At 44.3% G+C, this 19018-nt stretch overlaps 1 protein-coding gene across 3 annotated transcripts in view; it reads right to left on the reverse strand.

Annotated features, from left to right (window-relative positions):
* Window positions 1-19018, reverse strand: part of ZNF609 (zinc finger protein 609) — an 82823-nt gene that overhangs the window by 49542 nt on the left and 14263 nt on the right. For 2 of the 3 annotated variants that reach the window (XM_040413763.1, XM_040413762.1), the window contains exon 2: window positions 15990-16891. In XM_040413763.1, the coding sequence (XP_040269697.1) occupies window positions 15990-16721 (732 nt within the window). In that variant the 5' untranslated portion in view covers window positions 16722-16891. Of the gene's footprint in view, window positions 1-1819; window positions 1937-15989; window positions 16892-19018 lie in introns of those variants that run through there. The other variant, XM_040413764.1, reaches the window with a different exon arrangement.

Consider the following 19018-nt stretch of genomic DNA (forward strand, 5'->3'; position numbering starts at 1 on the left):
GTGCTATGAACTCTGGGTGATGTTTTCATGCAAGATGATCGAATTGTACGGGTGTTCAAAGCCCCCTACAATCCTAAATGAGGATACCCAATACTGCCTTCATCAAGACTGCAAATTCCACTGTATCCAAGAAAAGTCAGGAAAGCCTAAAAAGACTTGCAGAAAGTCATAAATGTGATGCTGCTAAAGCCAAAGTATACTGGTCCTTTTTGTACAAACCTGGTCATTAAAGGGTTTGTCCAGTATTTTGATATAGATAGCCTTTCCTTAAGATAAGTCATCAAGTGGTGAGTGGAGGATAACCTCCACTGATCAGCCTGATGAAGAGACTGCAGTACTAAGGTGACCAATGCGGTCAATGACTGCACATTCATCGGTCACATTGCCCAGCTGCACTGGGCTTCTATACAATGTACTGCGCCGTGTCCAGTAAACTGTGAGAAGGCTGTAGGGCTCACCGGACAGCTGATCAGTGGGGGTGCCGGGACTATGACCCCCTCCAATTAGATACTGATTCCTTTTCTAAGGATAGGCCATCAATTTCAAAATCGCGTACAACCTCTTCAAGTTGTAGTCATCTCCTAGAACTGAAAATGTTCCCTGAACAACAAAGGAAACAAGGACCAAGATGAGTAAGATGGACCAAGGGTTTAAGAAAATTAGACTATAGAAAATGTGATTTTATTTAATTTGAGGGGGCGGGGGGGGGGGGGGGGGGGGGGGGGGGCGACACACATTACTTAACCTCTTAAATTCACCGCTGCTACAGTGCACTGCAGTGGTCCTCAATGGGACTTATTCTGCAGTGGTGACGTTCCAGACATGCAATCACTGGTTGCCACAGCTAGTATGTATGGCACACTTGAGACCAGTGATTGGCTGCAGTGGTCATGTGGATGTACAGCACAGTACTGCTGCAGGAACATTTTTCTTTATTGCATATTTTTTTTTATTAGCTTAAAGGGTTTGTCTGTGATTTTATTTTATTTTTTAAAACACCCTAAACCAGGTTTTCTCAGACAGACAGTCTTCACTGCGCTTCCATTCCCTACATGCAAACTTCCTACAGTGATGAGGTCACATGCATTGCTGCAGTCAATGACTGGCCTCAGCAGTTACTTGTCTCCAAATGGCATGTGATCCAGCAGTACTGGGACCGTTACAACTGGCGTGACCCCATCCATGCAGGAAGTTCACATGCGAGGACTAGTATTTGCAGAAAAGAATGCCCAAGACCCACAGAGCTGAAACTGAGAGGCAGGGAGAAAGTAAAGTTCACTTCACAGGTAAGACAAAAAATAAAACAAAATAAGTGAGGACATCCCCCTTAAGGCCTTATTCACACGTCCGTTGTTTCTTTCCTGATCTGTTCCGTTTTTTGCAGAACAGATCTGGACCCATTCATTTTCAATGGGTCCTGAAAAAAAAAAATCAGACATTGAGCTGTCCGATTTTTTTTCAGGACCCATTGAAAATGAATGGGTCCAGATCTGGTCCAGATCTGTTCCGCAAAAAACGGAACAGATCAGGAAAGAAACAACGGACGTGTGAATGGACCCTAATACAGCTCCAGACAGCCCTTTAAATTTATATACTGCTGTCACACTCATGTGAAGGGGAATGGTTACAGGTGGCAAATTTGTAGCAGAAATGTTTTTAAGGCTAGCCATAGGCTGGCTCTACATCATATTTCTGTTAACTGTAGACGTTAAACGGATGTCTCTGCTGGATGCTAAACAGGGGTTCAATTGTAAAAAAAAAATAATGCATGTTTTTTTTCCCAACGTGGGACAAAAACACGATGTAAACCCAGCCTTACCTGGATCACACTTGATTTGGCAGACTCCGGCAGTTTAACCCTAGGCATCACAAAGTGCTGTAAAATCATTCTCAAGTCATTTGTCACTTTGACTGCATAAAATTGTCATATCTTCCCTGCCTTTAACAAGCATGATGCTAGAAGACATAACAGAGCAAACATGGTCAGGTCTGCTAAACGGCTTGGTTGTAGACGAGAAAAGGTCTTCTAGGTCTATAGAATATATAGTTTTACCTGTAGGTCTCCTGATCCCATTCCAGGATGCAGCACACACCAGCTTCTCAGAGCAGTTGCATTTGGTTTCCGTAAACTGTTGCCACCTCAAATATCCACCTTTCTGCCTGCAGGATTCCCATGTTTAAACAATCCTTCTCCTTCATTATGTGTGAATTTAGCTCAGCCCACTACAAAGGAGACGGCGCTGTAAGCTTCCAGCACGGGAGATATTGCCGAACAGCTGATCGGTGAAGATGTGGGGTGTCGGGTCCCTGCCTATCCTGAGTATAGGTGGACCCCAGCCTGACACCATTGTTATCAATATGAGAGTGGAGATCATCTTGCCAAACATCCTTTTAAAATCGACAGAAAGCCAGGATCGGGGAGATTTGTTTGGTTAAAATACACATACCACAGCACATAATGAGGGGCTTGGAGAGAGAGAAAAAAAAAAGATTCAAACTTGCCTTTTCAAAATTTCCAGTTGATATCTGTGGGACAATGGATGTCTTGGAGCAAACTTTGCATGCAGCCTTTGGCCAAACTGATATACTTATAATTAGCCATTTTAGCCAATCTGTATCTAAAGGTAAGTGGTCAGCAAAAGCCTGTATTAGACTGGCCAACTGTCAGCCAGCTAACACTCGTTAGCGATAATCTAGCAGTCTATTACTGCTGCCGATTACCCAGTGAATGAGCAAACGTTCGTGCATCGGGCAACTGGAATCTTTCGGCAGGCTTAAACATCACTTGCCGGCGGCAGATCGTTCTGTCTAATCACAATCTACTGCCGGCAAACAACTAGTCAGCATGGGGACGAGGGATGGCATAGCCATCATCCCCCCCAATGCTGTGGAGGAGATAGCAGCAGTTTTTCTCCGCTAGAGAGCAGGCATTTGCCGGGATGGAACGCTTCCTTCATGACAATCACTGTGTAAAACAGCCTTTAGGCCTTCTGGTATCCTGACTTACTGACTGCATCGAACTTTTATCAGATAACCGTCATTCACAGAGCGAGGGATTCCGAAAACAGAAGTGTATCGGGATATTTTCACTTTCGACACTAGGTTTCTGATCGAATTCATTAAGGAGGCAGGGAGATCATATTCCTGACTATTATGCTTTGCTTGGCTATTTTCGGCAGCCCCATAGAAATGAACGGAGGGCGGTCACGAATGCGCAGTGTGCCCTCCGTGACTTTCAGGGCTCCATTTATGAGCTAGGTGTGGGTCCCAGAGGTGGGACCAGCACCTATCAGACAACGGGGGTGTATCCTAGCGATCAAGTTATCTAAGAATTCTGATACGGATTCCGCTACCACGGACAATAAACTTATGGTCCGTGGTATCGGAATCCATAACGGAATTCTTACATAACTCGAACCTTATATGCCGAACTTGAAACACAAGTTCACTCATCCCTAGTCATAATGTATTACATACGTCCTTAGTGGTAAAAGAGCTGAGGAGGTTTATACAGGTACGGATAATATAAAAGGTAATACGTCATAGTAAATTTTTAAATACCCAGTGTATCAGTGGCCACAGCACTGGGGTCATTTATGGGGGGTATCCACTATGTAAGCCCCACAAAGTGACTTCAGACCTGAACCAGTCCTTAAAAAGTGGGTTTTGGAAGTTTTCTTAAAATTTTAAGCATTGCTTCTAAACTTCTAAGCCTTCTAACGTCCTAAAAAAATAAAATGACATTTACAAAATGATGCCAACATAAAGTAGACATATGGGGAATGTTAAGTAATAAATATTTTATGAGGTATCACTTTCTGTTTTAAAGGCAGAGAAATGTAAATTTTGAAAATTGCGAATTGTTCAAAATTTTTGGTAAATTCTGGATTTTTTCATAAATGAAGGTGAAATATATTGACTCAAATTTATGACCGTCATGAAGCACAATGTGTCACGAGAAAACTCTCTCAGAATGGCTTGGATAAATAAAAGTGTTCCAAAGCTATTACCACAAAGTGACGCATGTCAGATTTGAACATTTTGACCTGGACACTGGGGCATCAATGACCCTTGGTCATGAAAAGGTTAATACACACAGAAAATCCACTCCAATAAATAGTGCAGATTTATGTGTGGGTTTTTCGTGTGGATTTTCTGCACACAAACCCGCACCGGATGCATACACACTTAAGCCCCTTTCACACAAGCGAGTTTTCTGCGCGAGTGCAATGTGCAACATGAACACATAGCACCCGCACTGAATCCTGACCCATTCATTTCAAAAGGTCTGTGTACATGAGCGTTTTTTTTTTTCACGCATCAGTTCTGCGTTGCGCGAAAAACGGAGCCTGTTCTATATTGGGCGATTTTCATGCAGCCCTGGCCCCATAGAAGTGAATGAGGCTTCAGAGAAAAATGCATTACATCCTGAAGAAGAGATGTTGTTTGTAAACCTTAATTTTTTTATCACGCGCATTGAAAACGCATTGCACTCGGGCGGAAAAAACTGAACTTGCTTGCAAAATGGTGCAAGTTTCACTGAGCGCACCCTGAACGCATCCGGAGCCAATCACTCACGCCCGTGTGAAAGAGGCCTTAGGCTGCCTTTACAGGTGACCCGATTTCTGCAACTGAAAACCAGTTCTGCAACAAAATCTCCTGTACGTGAAGGCACTCTTATTAAGATGGACTGTTAGCTCTGCCGCTGACAATCGTAGGATATATTGTGTTCTTGCTGGAGGTTTTCTGACTCCACAAAGATGCTATATTACAAAGAAACACAGATTTACCAAGGTGCAATACATTTAGGCACAATTATTTCCATATTGAAGAAAAATGTCTCAAAATGACAGCACCCAGGGCGTACTGTGACTTCTTTGCTGCCATATACACTGCCTGTCAAAAAATAAATAAAAAAAAGTCGCCACCTGGATTTAACTAAGTAAATAGCTATGCACCTCCTATTAGATTATTACTACATGGGCGATTATCTTTCAGCTGCCAATAAGTTATTTAACCCCAACTGGTGCAAGGAGTTGCTTCCCATTTCTTAAACAACCATGTCGAAAGACACATCTGTGGTCGTGGAAAAGATGTTAGTCTGTTTGAGAAGGGTCAAATCATTGGCATGCATCAAGCAGAGAAAACATCTGAGATTGCAGAAACTACTAAAATTGGGTTAAGAACTGTCCAATGCATTATTAAAAACTGGAAGGATAGTGGGGACCATCATATTCGAGGAAGAAATGTGGCGGGAAACAAATCCTGAATGATCGTGATCGGCGATCACTTAAACGTTTGGTGAAATCAAATAGAAGAAAAACAACATTAGAACTCAGGGCTATGTTTAATAGTGAAAGTAAGAGCATTTCCACACGCACAATGCGAAGGGAACTCAAGGGATTGGGTCTGAACAGCTGTGTAGCCGTAAGAAAACCACTAATCAATGAAGCAAACCAGAAAAAAAGGCTTCACTTTGCTAGGGAGCATAAATATTGGACTCTGGAGCAATGGAAGAAAGTCATGTGGTCTGAGGAGTCCAGATTTACCCTGTTCCAGAGTGATTGGAGCATCAGGGTAAGAAGAGAGGCAGATGAAGTGATGCACCCATCATGCCTAGTGCCTACTGTACCAGCCTGTGGGGGCAGTGCTATGATCTGGGGTTGCTGCAGTTGGTCAGGTCTAGGTTCAGCAACAGTATGTGCTCCAAGAATGAGGTCAGCTGACCACCTGAACATACTGAATGACCAGGTTATTCCAACAATGGTTTTTTTCTTCCATGATGGCACGGGCATATTCCAAGATGACAATGCCAGGATTCATCGGGCTCAAATTGTGAAAGAGTGGTTCAGGGAGCACGAGACATTATTTTCACACATGGATTGGCCACCACAGAGTCCCGACCTTAACCCCACTGAGAATCTTTGGGATGTGCTGGAGAAGGCTTTGCGCAGCAGTCAGACTCTACCATCATCAAAGCAAGATCTAGGTGAAAAATGAATGCAACACTGGATGGAAATAAATCTTGTGACATTGCAGAAGCTTATCGAAACAATGCCACAGTGAATGCGTGCCGTAATCAAAGCTAAAGGCTTTTTCTTTGGGACAGATATGTTCTGTTATGGGTGGCGTTAATCATTATGTAAAATAAACACAACATGGCCAAATCAAAATATAAAAGCCACCTAAGAACCATACAAGCTCCTGTGCACAGCGTCGGCGGCTGCTGGGAGCCCGTTCTATCTGGACACATGGCTTTGCTCCCTGAGGGGCACACTGTCTCACACTACGTGACCATGGCAGAAGCTGCCAACCCTCATCTGTCTGTCACCCTAGCCTCTGACCCCTGCCTCCCGTTGCTGACAAGTTCTACGTCCTCTGTCCGCTCTCATTCCTACCCCTTTCCTGATGAGTATGACAGATGCCACAGGGAAAGAAGATGAGAGTGGGATCCAGCCAGAGGTCTGTCAGCATGCACCATGTGAAAGGCAGTCGCTGGTGGCGTCAAACACCTTTCTAGCTACCAGCCTGGCAGTTTACTGCTTGTGGGAATTTGCTTTCTCCAACTAAAACCCTACATACAGTGTCTGCACACGTTGCAGTGCCGAAAAAGTGCAGTGTAATACAGAAATTAGACAAATCTCATGTACACTCTGCTGTGTTCTTCAGTGCAGAAAGTGATCTGCCACATGGAATTGATATCCGCAGCACGTCAATTACTTGTGTCATTTGTGTGTGGATGCAAGGGTGAGATCTGCTGCAAATCCGCAAGTCACACATGTAGTTCTTGGTGCAGTTTTGGTGGATTTTCTGCTAGTAAACCTACACCCCTGTGCATGTACCCTTAAAGAGACCCTGTCCCCACATTTCTGGACTATTATAGTACTGCACATAAGGAGTCCAGATCACTATTTTTTCATACGCCATTCCCCTGCTGTCAGCACTCAGAGCTGTGCTGAAATCCAATCCGGACTGCTCAGCTGTGCTAACCTAAAGGAAGACTCGTGTGCGCATGCACAGCAGTACTGACAATGTATTTCAGTGCAGGTTTAAGGCCGGGCGAGAATTCCGCGGGGGTGCAATGCGTGAGGTGAACACATTGCACCCGCACTGAATCCGGACCCATTCACGGACCCAGGTGCATTATCAGATCACAGCGCTGCCGCACTTAGGCCCCTTTCACACAAGCGAGTTTTCTGCGCGGGTGCAATGTGCAACGTGAACGCATAGCGCCTGCACTGAATCCTAACCCATTCATTTCAATGGGACTGTGTTTTTTATTTTTTTCACACATCAGTTCTGTGTTGGGTGAAAAACACGGCATGTTCTATAGTCTGAGTTTTCCACGCAGCCCTGGCCCCATAGAAGTGGATGGGGCTTCAATGAAAAACAAGTTCAGTCAGTTTTGTCTGCGATTGCGTTCAGTTGTTCACTTTTTTTTCCCGCGCGGGTGCAATGCGTTTTTATGTGTTTTTCACGCACGTGATAAAAAAAACTGTTTACAAACAACATCTCTTAACCCCTTAAGGACTCAGCCCTATTTCACCTTAAGGACTTGGCCATTTTTTGCAAATCTGACCAGTATCCCTTTAAGTGCTGATAACTTTAAAACACTGACTTATCCAGGCCATTCTGAGATTGTTTTTTCGTCACATATTGTACTTCATGACACTGGTAAAATGAAGTTAAAAAAAAAAATTTTGCATAAAAAAAAATACCTAATTTACCAAAAATATTGAAAAATTTGCAAATTTCAAAGTTTCAGTTTCTCTATTTCTGTAATACATAGTACTACCCCCAAAAATTGCGATGACTTTACATTCCCCATATGTCTACTTCATGTTTGAATTATTTTGGGAATGATATTTTATTTTTTGGGGATGTTACAGGGCTTAGAAGTTTAGAAGCAAATCTTGAAATTTTTCAGAAATTTACAAAAACCCAATTTTTAGGGACCACTACAGGTCTGAAGTCACTTTGTGAGGCTTACATGATAGAAACCGCCCAAAAATGACCCCATTCTATAAACTACACCCCTCAAGGTATTCAAAACTGATTTTACAAACTTCCTTAACCCTTTAGGTGTTGCACAAGAGTTATTGGCAAATGGGGATGAAATATGAGAATTTCATTTTTTTGCCTAATTTTCCATTTTAACCCATTTTTTCCCACTAACAAAGCAAGGGTTAACAGCCAAACAAGACTATCTTTATTGCCCTGACTCTGCCGTTTACAGAAACACCCCATATGCGGCTGTAAACTACTGTACGGCCACACAGCGGGGTGTAGAGGGAAAGGTGCGCCGTATGGTTTTTGGAAGCCAGATTTTGCTGGACTGGTTTTTTGACACCATGTCCCATTTGAAGCCCCCCTGATGCACCCCTAGAGTAGAAACTCCATAAAAGTGACCCCACCTAAGAAACTACACCCCTTAAGGTATTCAAAACTGATTTTACAAACTTTGTTAACCCTTTAGGTGTTGCACAAGATTTAATGGAAAATAGAGATACAATTTCAAAATTTCACTTTTTTGGCAGATTTTCCATTTTAATATTTTTTTTCCAGTTACAAAGCAAGGGTTAACAGCCAAACAAAACTCATTATTTATGGCCCTGATTCTGTAGTTTACAGAAACACCCCATACGTGGTCGTAAACTGCTGTACGGGCACACGGCAGGGAGCAGAAGGAAAGGAATGCCATACGGTTTTTGGAAGGCAGATTTTGCTGGACTGGTTTTTTTGACACCATGTCCCATTTGAAGCCCCCCTGATGCACCTCTAGAGTAGAAACTCCATAAAAAGTGACCCCATTTTAGAAACTACGGGATAGGGTGGCAGTTTTTTTGGTAGTAGTTTAGGGTACATATGATCTTTGGTTGCTCTATATTACACTTTTTGTGCGGCAAGGTAACAAGAAATAGCTTTTTTGGCACTTTTTTTTTTGTTATTTACAACATTCATCTGACAGGTTAGATCATGTGGTAATTTTATAGAGCAGGTTGTCACGGACGTGGTGATACCTAATATGTATACAATTTTTTTTATTTATGTAAGTTTTACACAATGATTTCATTTTTAAAACAAAAGAAATTTTTAGTGTCTCCATAGTCTAAGAGCCATAGTTTTTTCAGTTTTTGGGCGATTATCTTAAGTAGGGTCTCATTTTTTGCGGGATGAGATGACTGTTTGATTGGCACTATTTTGGGGTGCATGACTTTTTGATCGCTTGCTATTACACTTTTTGTGACGTAAGATGACACAAAATGGCTTTTTTTACACCGTTTTTTTTTTTTTTTTTTACGGTGGTCACCTGAGGGGTTAGGTCATGTGATATTTTTATAGAGCCGGTCGATACGGACGCGTCGATACCTAATATGTATACTTTTTTTTTGATTTATTTAAGTTTTACACAATGATTTCATTTTTGAAACAAAAAAAAAAAAAATCATGTTTTAGTGTTTCCATAGACTAAGAGCCATAGTTTTTTCAGTTTTTGGGCGATTATCTTGGGTAGGGTATGATTTTTGCACTGGGTCTGATGTCTGTATAATACAGTACAGTACACTATATAGGGTACTGTACTTTACTTACACTTTGTCTGAACAGATCTATGCCTTTAGCATAGATCTGTTCAGCACCATGGACAACAGGATGCCTGAGAAGGCGTCCTGTTGCCATGGGAACCTTCCCCGACTGCTCAGTTGTAGCCACAACTGCGCAGACGGGGAAGGGTAAGGACGGGGGCTCTCTCCCTCTCCCATCGGGGGGCTGCAAAGGCACAGCAGCCCCCTGATGGGAGAGGGAGGGTGCTCCCTGAGCTGTTAACCTTTTCCATACAGCGGTCCGTACGGACCGCTGTATGGAAAAGGTTAAACGGCTGACATCGCATCACCGATGTCAGCAATGTGCTGACACCCTGGTATAACCACTGTCCACCAACAATTATTCAAGGGGAGGCGGGCGGGGGATCCCGCGACAACCGCCCACATAATATCATTCAGGGGTGCAGGGGGGGGGGTTAATAATTGCAGGGGGGGGGGGGGATCAGAATTGGCTAGAAGCGCAGCAAACCGCAGGTCTGAATTGACCTGCAGTTTGCTGCGATCGCCCGGGGCATTGTGACAGGCATTGTGACAGGATGCCGGCTGAATGATTTCAGCCGGCATCCCGTTCGGATTAACCCCCGGGGCGCCGCAATCTTATTTTAAACTCATGACGTACCGGTACGTCATGGGTCCTTAAGGACTCGGGAAACATGCCGTACCGGTACGTCATGCGTCCCTAAGGGGTTAACAACCATCAGTAAAAAACACATGGCATCTGCACTTGCTTCCGGATGCGATGCGTTTTTCACTGATGGTTGCTAAGAGATGTTGTTTGTAAACAGTTTTTTTATCACGTGCGCGAAAAACACATCAAAACGCATTGCACCCACGTGTAAAAAACTGAACGCAATCGCAGACAAAACTGACTGAAATCGCTTGCAAAATTGTGCGAGTTTCACTGAACGCATCCGGCCCTAATCCGTCACACTCACGCTCGTGTGAAAGAGGCCTTAAGGATAATAAACAGCGGGGAAGCAGCCCAAATAAGGTTTTTCTTAAATCGGACGTCCAGTTGTGAGCGTAAAATGATGTGCCAGATGCCAGGATCCAGTGCATCTCATACCAAGCTGAATTAAGCAATCCAAGACAAACCAATCCTTTCTATTAACATACTGAGAGGACTACTATCACTAAGATTCCACAGGGCTTTCATGTGGAAAGATAAAACACTGCGCCAGACAATGTAAAACAATAGGGAATGAAGAAACTGCACTGGCGCTAGGGTTCTCCTATAGACATGGAGAGATGCAAAATGCAGATGCACATTACACGTGGTAATGACTGCTCCAGGCACGTGGGGAGCAGATCACCGCTACTGCCTGCGGTCACCTCTTTCCCTGCAGGCCATACACAGACTGCTGGCAGCCAAATGGATGTTCACACAGCACTAGTGTTCCCAACTGCCCTATAAACCACAACAGTCAGAGGAGATTACATGATATTTCAATAGGGGATGAAGGCTAAGCGGGGGTCAGACTCCCTTGGTGTCACTCAAATTCAAGGGGAAATGGGAAACAGAGGACTGGAATATACAAACCAACCAGGTTAGGGCATTTAAAGCTCTGCTAAAATATATTGTCAGGACTGCTGTGCATGCGCACAGGAGTCCTCACCATTATGTCAGCACAGCAGTCCGGACTTCAGCGCAGTTCCGAGTGCCGACAAAACCAGGGAACCAGGGGCAGAAGTATAAATAAAAAATTTTAAAAATTAAATATTTACAATTGTATTCATTCTGAGCATTTCTCACTCCCTCCACACCAGTTCCTGTGTATACACATACATACACACCAGTTCATTCTCAGAATGAATATAATATATAAAAAGTCGCAAACCTCATGACCTCAACTTTTGAAACACCACTGAGGCCTAAATCTAGGGACAAGTAGCATTTCTATACTTTCTTTTTCCAATTTTTTGAAAGGGGACGCGGTGAAGGCAGGGAAGGGCCTGGCGAATTTATCCGCTTTTATGCCGTTTTCAGGTGTAAAAGAAGAGTAAAATCGATGGCAGCTCGGAGCTGCTGAACATTTCAGTCTGGGCACAAGGCATGCCAGAGGAAACGTCGGGAGTGAGCTTCGCCAGAAATGAGCCACATCCTCTGGCAGTGCAGGGGATATCATAGACTGGCGTAAAACCCCAATCTGAGATAAATTCCACCCCTCCCTACTTATTGCAGTATAACTCATGTATTGCAGGAGACAACAGTCCAGAATCATAGTGACAGATTCCCTTTAAAGTCCAATTTCTTCTATTATGGAAAGTAACACAATGTACGCTGGTCACATACATCTATTAGTGGGTGGAGCCAATCTAGCGTGATGGAGAACTGGTCAATCCTGTGGAATCATAAGACAGGTGCAGCTTAAAGGGAACCTGTCACCGGGATTTTGTGCATAGAGCTGAGGACATGGGTTGCTAGATGGCCGCTAGCACATCCTCAATACCCAGTCCCCATAGCTCTGTGTGCTTTTATTGTGTAAAAAAACCGATTTGATACATATGCAAATTAACCCAAAATGAGTCCTGTCCCTGAGATGAGTCAGGGACAGGACTCATCTCAGGTTAATTTGCATATGTATCAAATCGTTTTTTTTACACAATAAAAGCACACAGAGCTATGGGGACTGGATATTGCGGATTTACTAGCAGCCATCTAGCAACCCATCTCCTCAGCTCTATGCACAAAATCCTGGTGACAGGTTCCCTTTAAAAGGGGTTCTCCCGGAATAAAATGAAGTGCCTGCAGCCTGCCTCTATAAACAGAAGATTCATAAGCTGTGTCCATGGTTCCAGTCTCTGGAGTGTTTCCATCCACTGCTTTATGGCCATGGTCACATCCTGTGCTGCAGCCAATGACTGGCTTCAGCGGTGATGTGGCCATAAGCAGCATGTCCCCTCTGAAGCCAGTCATTATGCAGCACCAGATGTGAATACTCTGGGGACCGGGAAACAGAGACAGCCGACGCATCGCAGAGAACCAGAGTTGCGTGGAGCCGTTCTTCCGGCTCCACGAATCTTCCGGTTACAGACGCAGGCTGCGTGCACAAAAAAAAAAATAATTATTCTTGAAGAACCCCTTTAAAGCATTCTCATTTCCCCTACCAAAATAATATATTTGTGGCCATACAAATGTGAATGGGTGTCCTTATTTTACCCAACAGCAAATTAGGGCATTTCCTTCTCCCTATTGAGAACACCGGCATGCTCCCCCCCGGCCAACGATCATAATGTCTGCCCAATCCGGAGAAGCGATTTTACAGATTAGTATAAAAACTACTTCCACTGAAATGAATAGAAAACTATCACTGAAAAGGTGCCAAATACTCAAATGCCCAAGTGCTTCAATGAATATCCACAGCGCCTTGATGGGTATTAACTATTTACCATCCACAGTCCTGCTGAAATGCTAAATCCTGATACTACAGATGGGTGGGATTGGAAGGCCAGCGAGCCCCTAGGTAAATGAACTGACAGACACATCTCCCTCTGTTATATAGGTCACACCACAGAGATGAAAGAAAGGAAAGACTGCAGATTCACATTTGATCACGATGTGCAGGCGTGGTGATCAACTACAGGCAGAAGGAAAGCATATCCTCTGTACATTAACAAGGGGGAGGGTCTCGGGATGGAAGCTGCAATTAATTAAACGCAGATTAGAGCGTAGATTTGCCGATGTGGAAAATCCTCATCACAACACGCATGCTGTGTGCATGAAAATTGACAGCAAGGCCTTAAAGGGAATCTCTCACCAGCAATCTCCCTATCCAGCTGTTTCCATAGACACATAGCTGTGGTTCACCTGATTAAAACGCTGTCTTTCTTTTGTTGATCCACGGCTCTGTTCCCGAGTTACGATACATTTTTCAATATGCAAATCAGTCCTCTGGTGCAATGAGGGCTTCACCATTGCTCTTGTTTCATCAAGCTCCACACCCTGGCTGCTTTACTACTGCATATCCCTGCCAATCAAAGCTGGCCACAGAAAATAGCGCAGCTTGGGTGCAAGGAGGGTACTGGTGACGCCAAAGGTCTAATTTGCACATAAAGTATAACTCAGGAACTGAGCCTTTGATCCTTTTTTCACCTATTTACAGGCGTAAACGTAAATTTGCATGGGCTGGAGTCCTGGCCCCAGCATGGCCCCGGACACGACCAAATGGTGGAAATGGCGTAAAACAACAATGTTTAGTCGCACGACCAGTTAGTAATTTTACGCCTAAATGTGCCCCAGTGTTTTAATCAGGTGACCCACGGCTATGTGTCTGGAAGCAGCTTGATAGAGAGGTCGCTGGGGACAGGTTCACTTTAGAAAACTCCATTCACATATATTGTACAATACCCTGCAGAAACCACAACATATAAGCCACATTTCATCATGGCCTAATCATAGATGAGAAACTGAACCACTAGAATTAAAGGGATTATCCAAGATTAATACAGACCTCCCAGAGTAGAGATCATACTTATCTCATCCCCGCCGCTGGATTCAGAGTCTGTCGCTCCTGGGCCGGCTCTTTCTCTCCCTGCAGCCGATCACAGGCACGTGGGGAGCAGATCACCGCTACTGCCTGCGGTCACCTCTTTCCCTGTCAACTAATGTTGTTTTCAGCACGAAAGGAGAGGAAGAGTCGACATGGGAGCGACAGAGACCAAACCCAGTGGCAAGGACCAGGTAAGCAATACCACCACCTCAGGCCGGCCACCCCTTTAATATAATTTACATATACGCTCAAAACAGAAGAGACGACTGGTGTAATGATCTCACCCCAGTGAATTTAAAATATAATGGAGGACATATATCAGTGGATTTGATGCCAGAAAGCTGATGTACAAGTCACTAAATTTATGACTTTTGGTCTTGTTTTGCTATTCTCCCAGAACATGGCAGGGGCCTGGTAGAAGGGCATGGCTTTCCATGACCCAGCAATTTCATTTATCCCAGAAACTCCACCAGCTCTCAGTTAATTACCCCAAAATGTGTTTAGAAGTCATCACAAAAACATTTATACAATAAAATATATTACCTTAAAAAGCTACATACAAAAACATCTCAGTAAAAGATTACAGTGGACCTACATCTTTGTTGAAACCATGACCATGCAGCAGAGCTTCTCTGCTCTGCACCATCAGGCCTCACCTGCTCAGCTTTTCCAGCAAGCAGAGTAGGGATGCAAGGAAACTATAAGGGTCCATTCACACGTCCGTAATTTGGGTCCGCATCTGTTCCGCAATTTGCAGAAATGACTGCATCCGCATTATTGGGATCCGCAATTCTGTTCCCGAAAAAAAAAATAGAACATGTCCTATTCTTGTCCGCAATTGCGGACCAGAAGAGGCATTTTCTATTATAGTGTCGGCGATGTGCGGTCCGCAAATTGCGGTTCGCACATTGCCGGTGTGAGTGTTTTGCGGATCCGGAAAACACTTACGAACGTGTGAATGGACCCTAAGGAAAAGTTGGGCAAAGGAAGCCCGATGGTGCAGGAGAAGCGCTTAGGACCCCTTTGAGAAACGAAGTGGAACTACTATATTCCCATGATATGCCATAAATGTCTGAGATGGGAATACCCCATTATTGCCAAAAAGAACCTGGTATCACCTTTTTCCCCATTAAATGGGATGCCAAGGATTTTCACTTTACAAAACTTCTCCAAGGCTGTGTTCACACTCTGTGGTAGTGTGCCTTGCAGCTAGAAAATGCATGCGTATTACTGAAGCTACAGAATTAAGCCTCATGCACACGTCCGTGGAACACGGACCATGTGATACCGGCCTGGATTTCTTCTGAGTGCAGGAGTGCACGGCGTCATTGGTTGCTATGACGACATGCACTTTTTGCCGCCGCTGCACTACAGTAATACACTTGTATAGATCATACGAGTGTATTACTGTAGTGCAGCGGCGGTGTGAAGCTCACAGCGTCATAGCAACCAATGACGCCATGCGCTCCTGCTCTTAGCATGATGCCAGGCCGGGATACCACGGACCGCTCACGGCCGTGTGCATGAGGCCTTATACTGACATAAAGCTGTCATCATAATTCTGTAGAAGTAAGGTCATGCAGAGACACACAACATTATAAATCATTATAATGCAGTGCGCTCCTGCGAAACGAGCAGTGTCCATAATGGGAAATCACACGGGCTCATCTGAAATTGGCCTAAGGGAGATTACGGACACACACAAATTACGCTTAGAGAGGCAGAGAAGCGCCAAAGTAACTTGTCATGTGCAGTGTTTTAGCCAATGACAAGACAAATGAAGAACCATCTTATCATGTGAAGCAGAATTAGTGATCTCTGCGCCCTTGCTTGAATTTTGTACACAACTTACAGCAGAAAATTCAATATGTAAGATACTGAACCCGCACACACTCACCATTTCAGCCTTGACCTTTTTCAATCCTCGATTATCCAGCTCAGGATCCTCATTTTCTGATTTTATAACATTCAAAGCATTCCCACTGTCCGCCGCCATTCCCCCACCCATCTGGTCCACTGCAGTTCCCATAGAGTCTTGAACAGAGTTTCCGCGACCACCAACTCCAGGAGGCGGTTGTAGAACTCCAACGGGTTCTTTGTCCCCACTTCCCCCAGGTACCTCACTCTTGTCCTTTTTAGCCTTTCCGCTTTCCTTTTTAGAACTCGACGAGCTGCGGGCTGCCTTACCAGACTTCTCTCCTCCCTTGGAAGGAGTTGTTGCAGAAGTGGGAACTCCTGAGTTACCCCCATTATCTGCAGAACGTCCTGACGCTTCCTTTTTACTTGCTTCTCCAGATGGGAAAAGTCCAGAGGAGGCCTGACTACTTCTGCCTCCGTCCTTGCTACTTTTGCTCCTCTTTGATTTGGATTTTGACTCTTTGCTTTGACCACTAGGTACAGGCGTCACAAACTTAATGTTATCAGGGAGCGTGGCCACAGCATTGGGGGCTGGCAGGCCCACCTCTTTAGATCCTGACATTTCAAGTTTCTGCTGGTCCTTCTCTAAATCCGCATCCAAGTCAATAATCAGATTGCCCACTCCGATATCCCATTCATCACCACTGTCGTAGGTCTCCACAGGATTTGTGTCCAGACCTTTCCCTCCTGGTGCGCCACTGCTCAAGGACATCTTAAGTGTGCGCACCCTCCCGAGGCCTTAGTTTTTTCCAGGTCGGGGTACCTTGCCAGCCTTTTTCCACTCCAGCCTGGAACCGACACACTTACACCAAGTACAGGAACAGACAACCTGGGTCTGAGCTTACAGAATTACACTGGATCTTTGAAGAGATGGCATTGTAACTGCAAAGCAAAGAACAACAGTCACTGAAAGTCACTATGCATAAAACCTATTTATACAGAAAGTACAATATAAAGTTATGATGGCAATATCACAAGAGAACATTTGTATAAATATACAGGCACCTGATCTGTCATCACTTTATAAGATACCAGGGTCATGTGCACAGGTGTAAAAACACGTTACGATCACATCACCATCTGTTGGTCACAAACTATATTACAAGAGCTCCAATAAACTACACATTACTAATTGACAATTACTGGCATTACATTACATTCCCTAGATCATTTAGTGTGTCTACTTGAGGGTATAACCAAGTCAGCTATGTGAATCACACAGCATCCTAAAATGAAAAAAAAAAAAATAATTTAAAATAAGTTTTTCCAAAATTAAATATCTTGAGGAGAAAAAAAATAATAATAAAAAAAAAAAAACATGTTATGCTCACCCATTTCTCCAGCACTGGTCCGGTATGCCCACCGTTCTTGGTTTACAAACAGCAGCGGTGAAGTGCCTGTAATCGGCAAGTCACTGTGGCAGCCAATCACTGTCCTCAGATCTAGACATGAGGACAGGGATTGGCTGTAGCTGTTGTGCCGTATTCCAGGCACATCCCCGCTGCTGTTTGTAAACCAAGAACGGCGGGCATACCGGACCAGTGCTGGAGAAATGGGCGAGGATAAAACATTTTTGTTGTTTTAATTTTAAGGGTTGTCTGAAGTTTTAACTTTTCTGGAACAAACCCTTTAAACAGTCCTTTGAAGGGCAGGGCTCCACCAAGAATTTGTATAATAAAATCTCAAGAATTATTGCACTTCTCATAAGTTATGTGTGACTTTTCTACTAAAAAGGGTGGCAGGACGAAAGGCCATTGTTAAAGGTACTAGGCAATATTAAATTGTAGAGAAAAAAAATCTGTGAAGAATAAGTATGAGTAAGGCCTTATGCACACGACCGTTGCGTTTTTTGCGGGATGCAAATTGAGGATCCGCAAAACACGGAAGCCGCACGTGTGCCTTCCGCAATTTGCGGATCGAAACAGGCGGCCCATTATAGAAATGCCTATTCTTGTCTGCAAAACGGACAAGAGTAGGACATGCTATATTTTTTTTTGCGGGGCCATGGAACAGATCAACGGATGCGGACAGCCCATGGAGTGCTGTACGCATCTTTTGCGGCCCCATTGAAGTGAAACTGCGGCTCGGATGCGGACCAGAATAACGGTCATGTGCATGAGGCCTTACACGTGGATTTGCTGAAGATTTTACCCTGTGTACCGCAAAGGATGAAATCTGCAGTGGAAATCCACAGCATTAATTGACTTGCTGCAGATCTAGAAATCCACACCACATGTCACTCTACACTTTGGAAGGCCACAGCAAACCGATCCAGTGTGGCAACATACCTTTAAAGGGGTTTTCCAGGATTTGTTTTTTAGGCCCCTTTCACACGAGCGAGTTTTCCGTGCGGGTGCAATGCGTGACGTGAACGCACAGCACCCGCACTGAATCCTGACCCATTCATTTCAATGGGTCTGTGTACATGAGCATTTTTTTTCACGCATCAGTCCTGCGTTGGGTGAAAAACGCAGCATGTTCTATATTCTGTGTTTTTCAAGCAGCCCTGGCCCCATAGAAATGAATGGGTCTTCAGTGAAAAACGCATTGCATCTGCAAGCAAGTGCGGATGCAATGCAGTTTTCACTGATGGTTGCTAAGAGATGTTGTTTGTAAACCTTCAGTTTTTTATCACGCGCGTAAAAAACGCATCAAAACGCATTGCACCCGCTCAGAAAAAACTGAACAACTGAACTCAATCGCAGACAAAACTGACTGAATTTGCTTGCAAAATGGTGTGAGTTTCAGTGAACGCATCCGGACCTAATCTGTCACGCTCGTGTGACAGAGGCCCTTTCACCAATCCTGACATTGTGAACTAACTATACAGACATGTAGAGCGGCACCCGGGGATCTCACTGCACTTACTATTATCCCCGGGCGCCGCTCCGTTCTCCCGCTATGTCCTCCGGTATCTTCGGTCACTAAGTTATGGTAGGCGGAGTCTGCCCTTGTTCTGCTGTAGCGCTGGCCAATCGCAGCGCAGAGCTCCCAGGCTGTGAGCTCTGC

Source organism: Bufo bufo, chromosome 1 (genome assembly GCF_905171765.1).
Source record: "Bufo bufo chromosome 1, aBufBuf1.1, whole genome shotgun sequence".
NCBI lineage: Eukaryota > Metazoa > Chordata > Amphibia > Anura > Bufonidae > Bufo > Bufo bufo.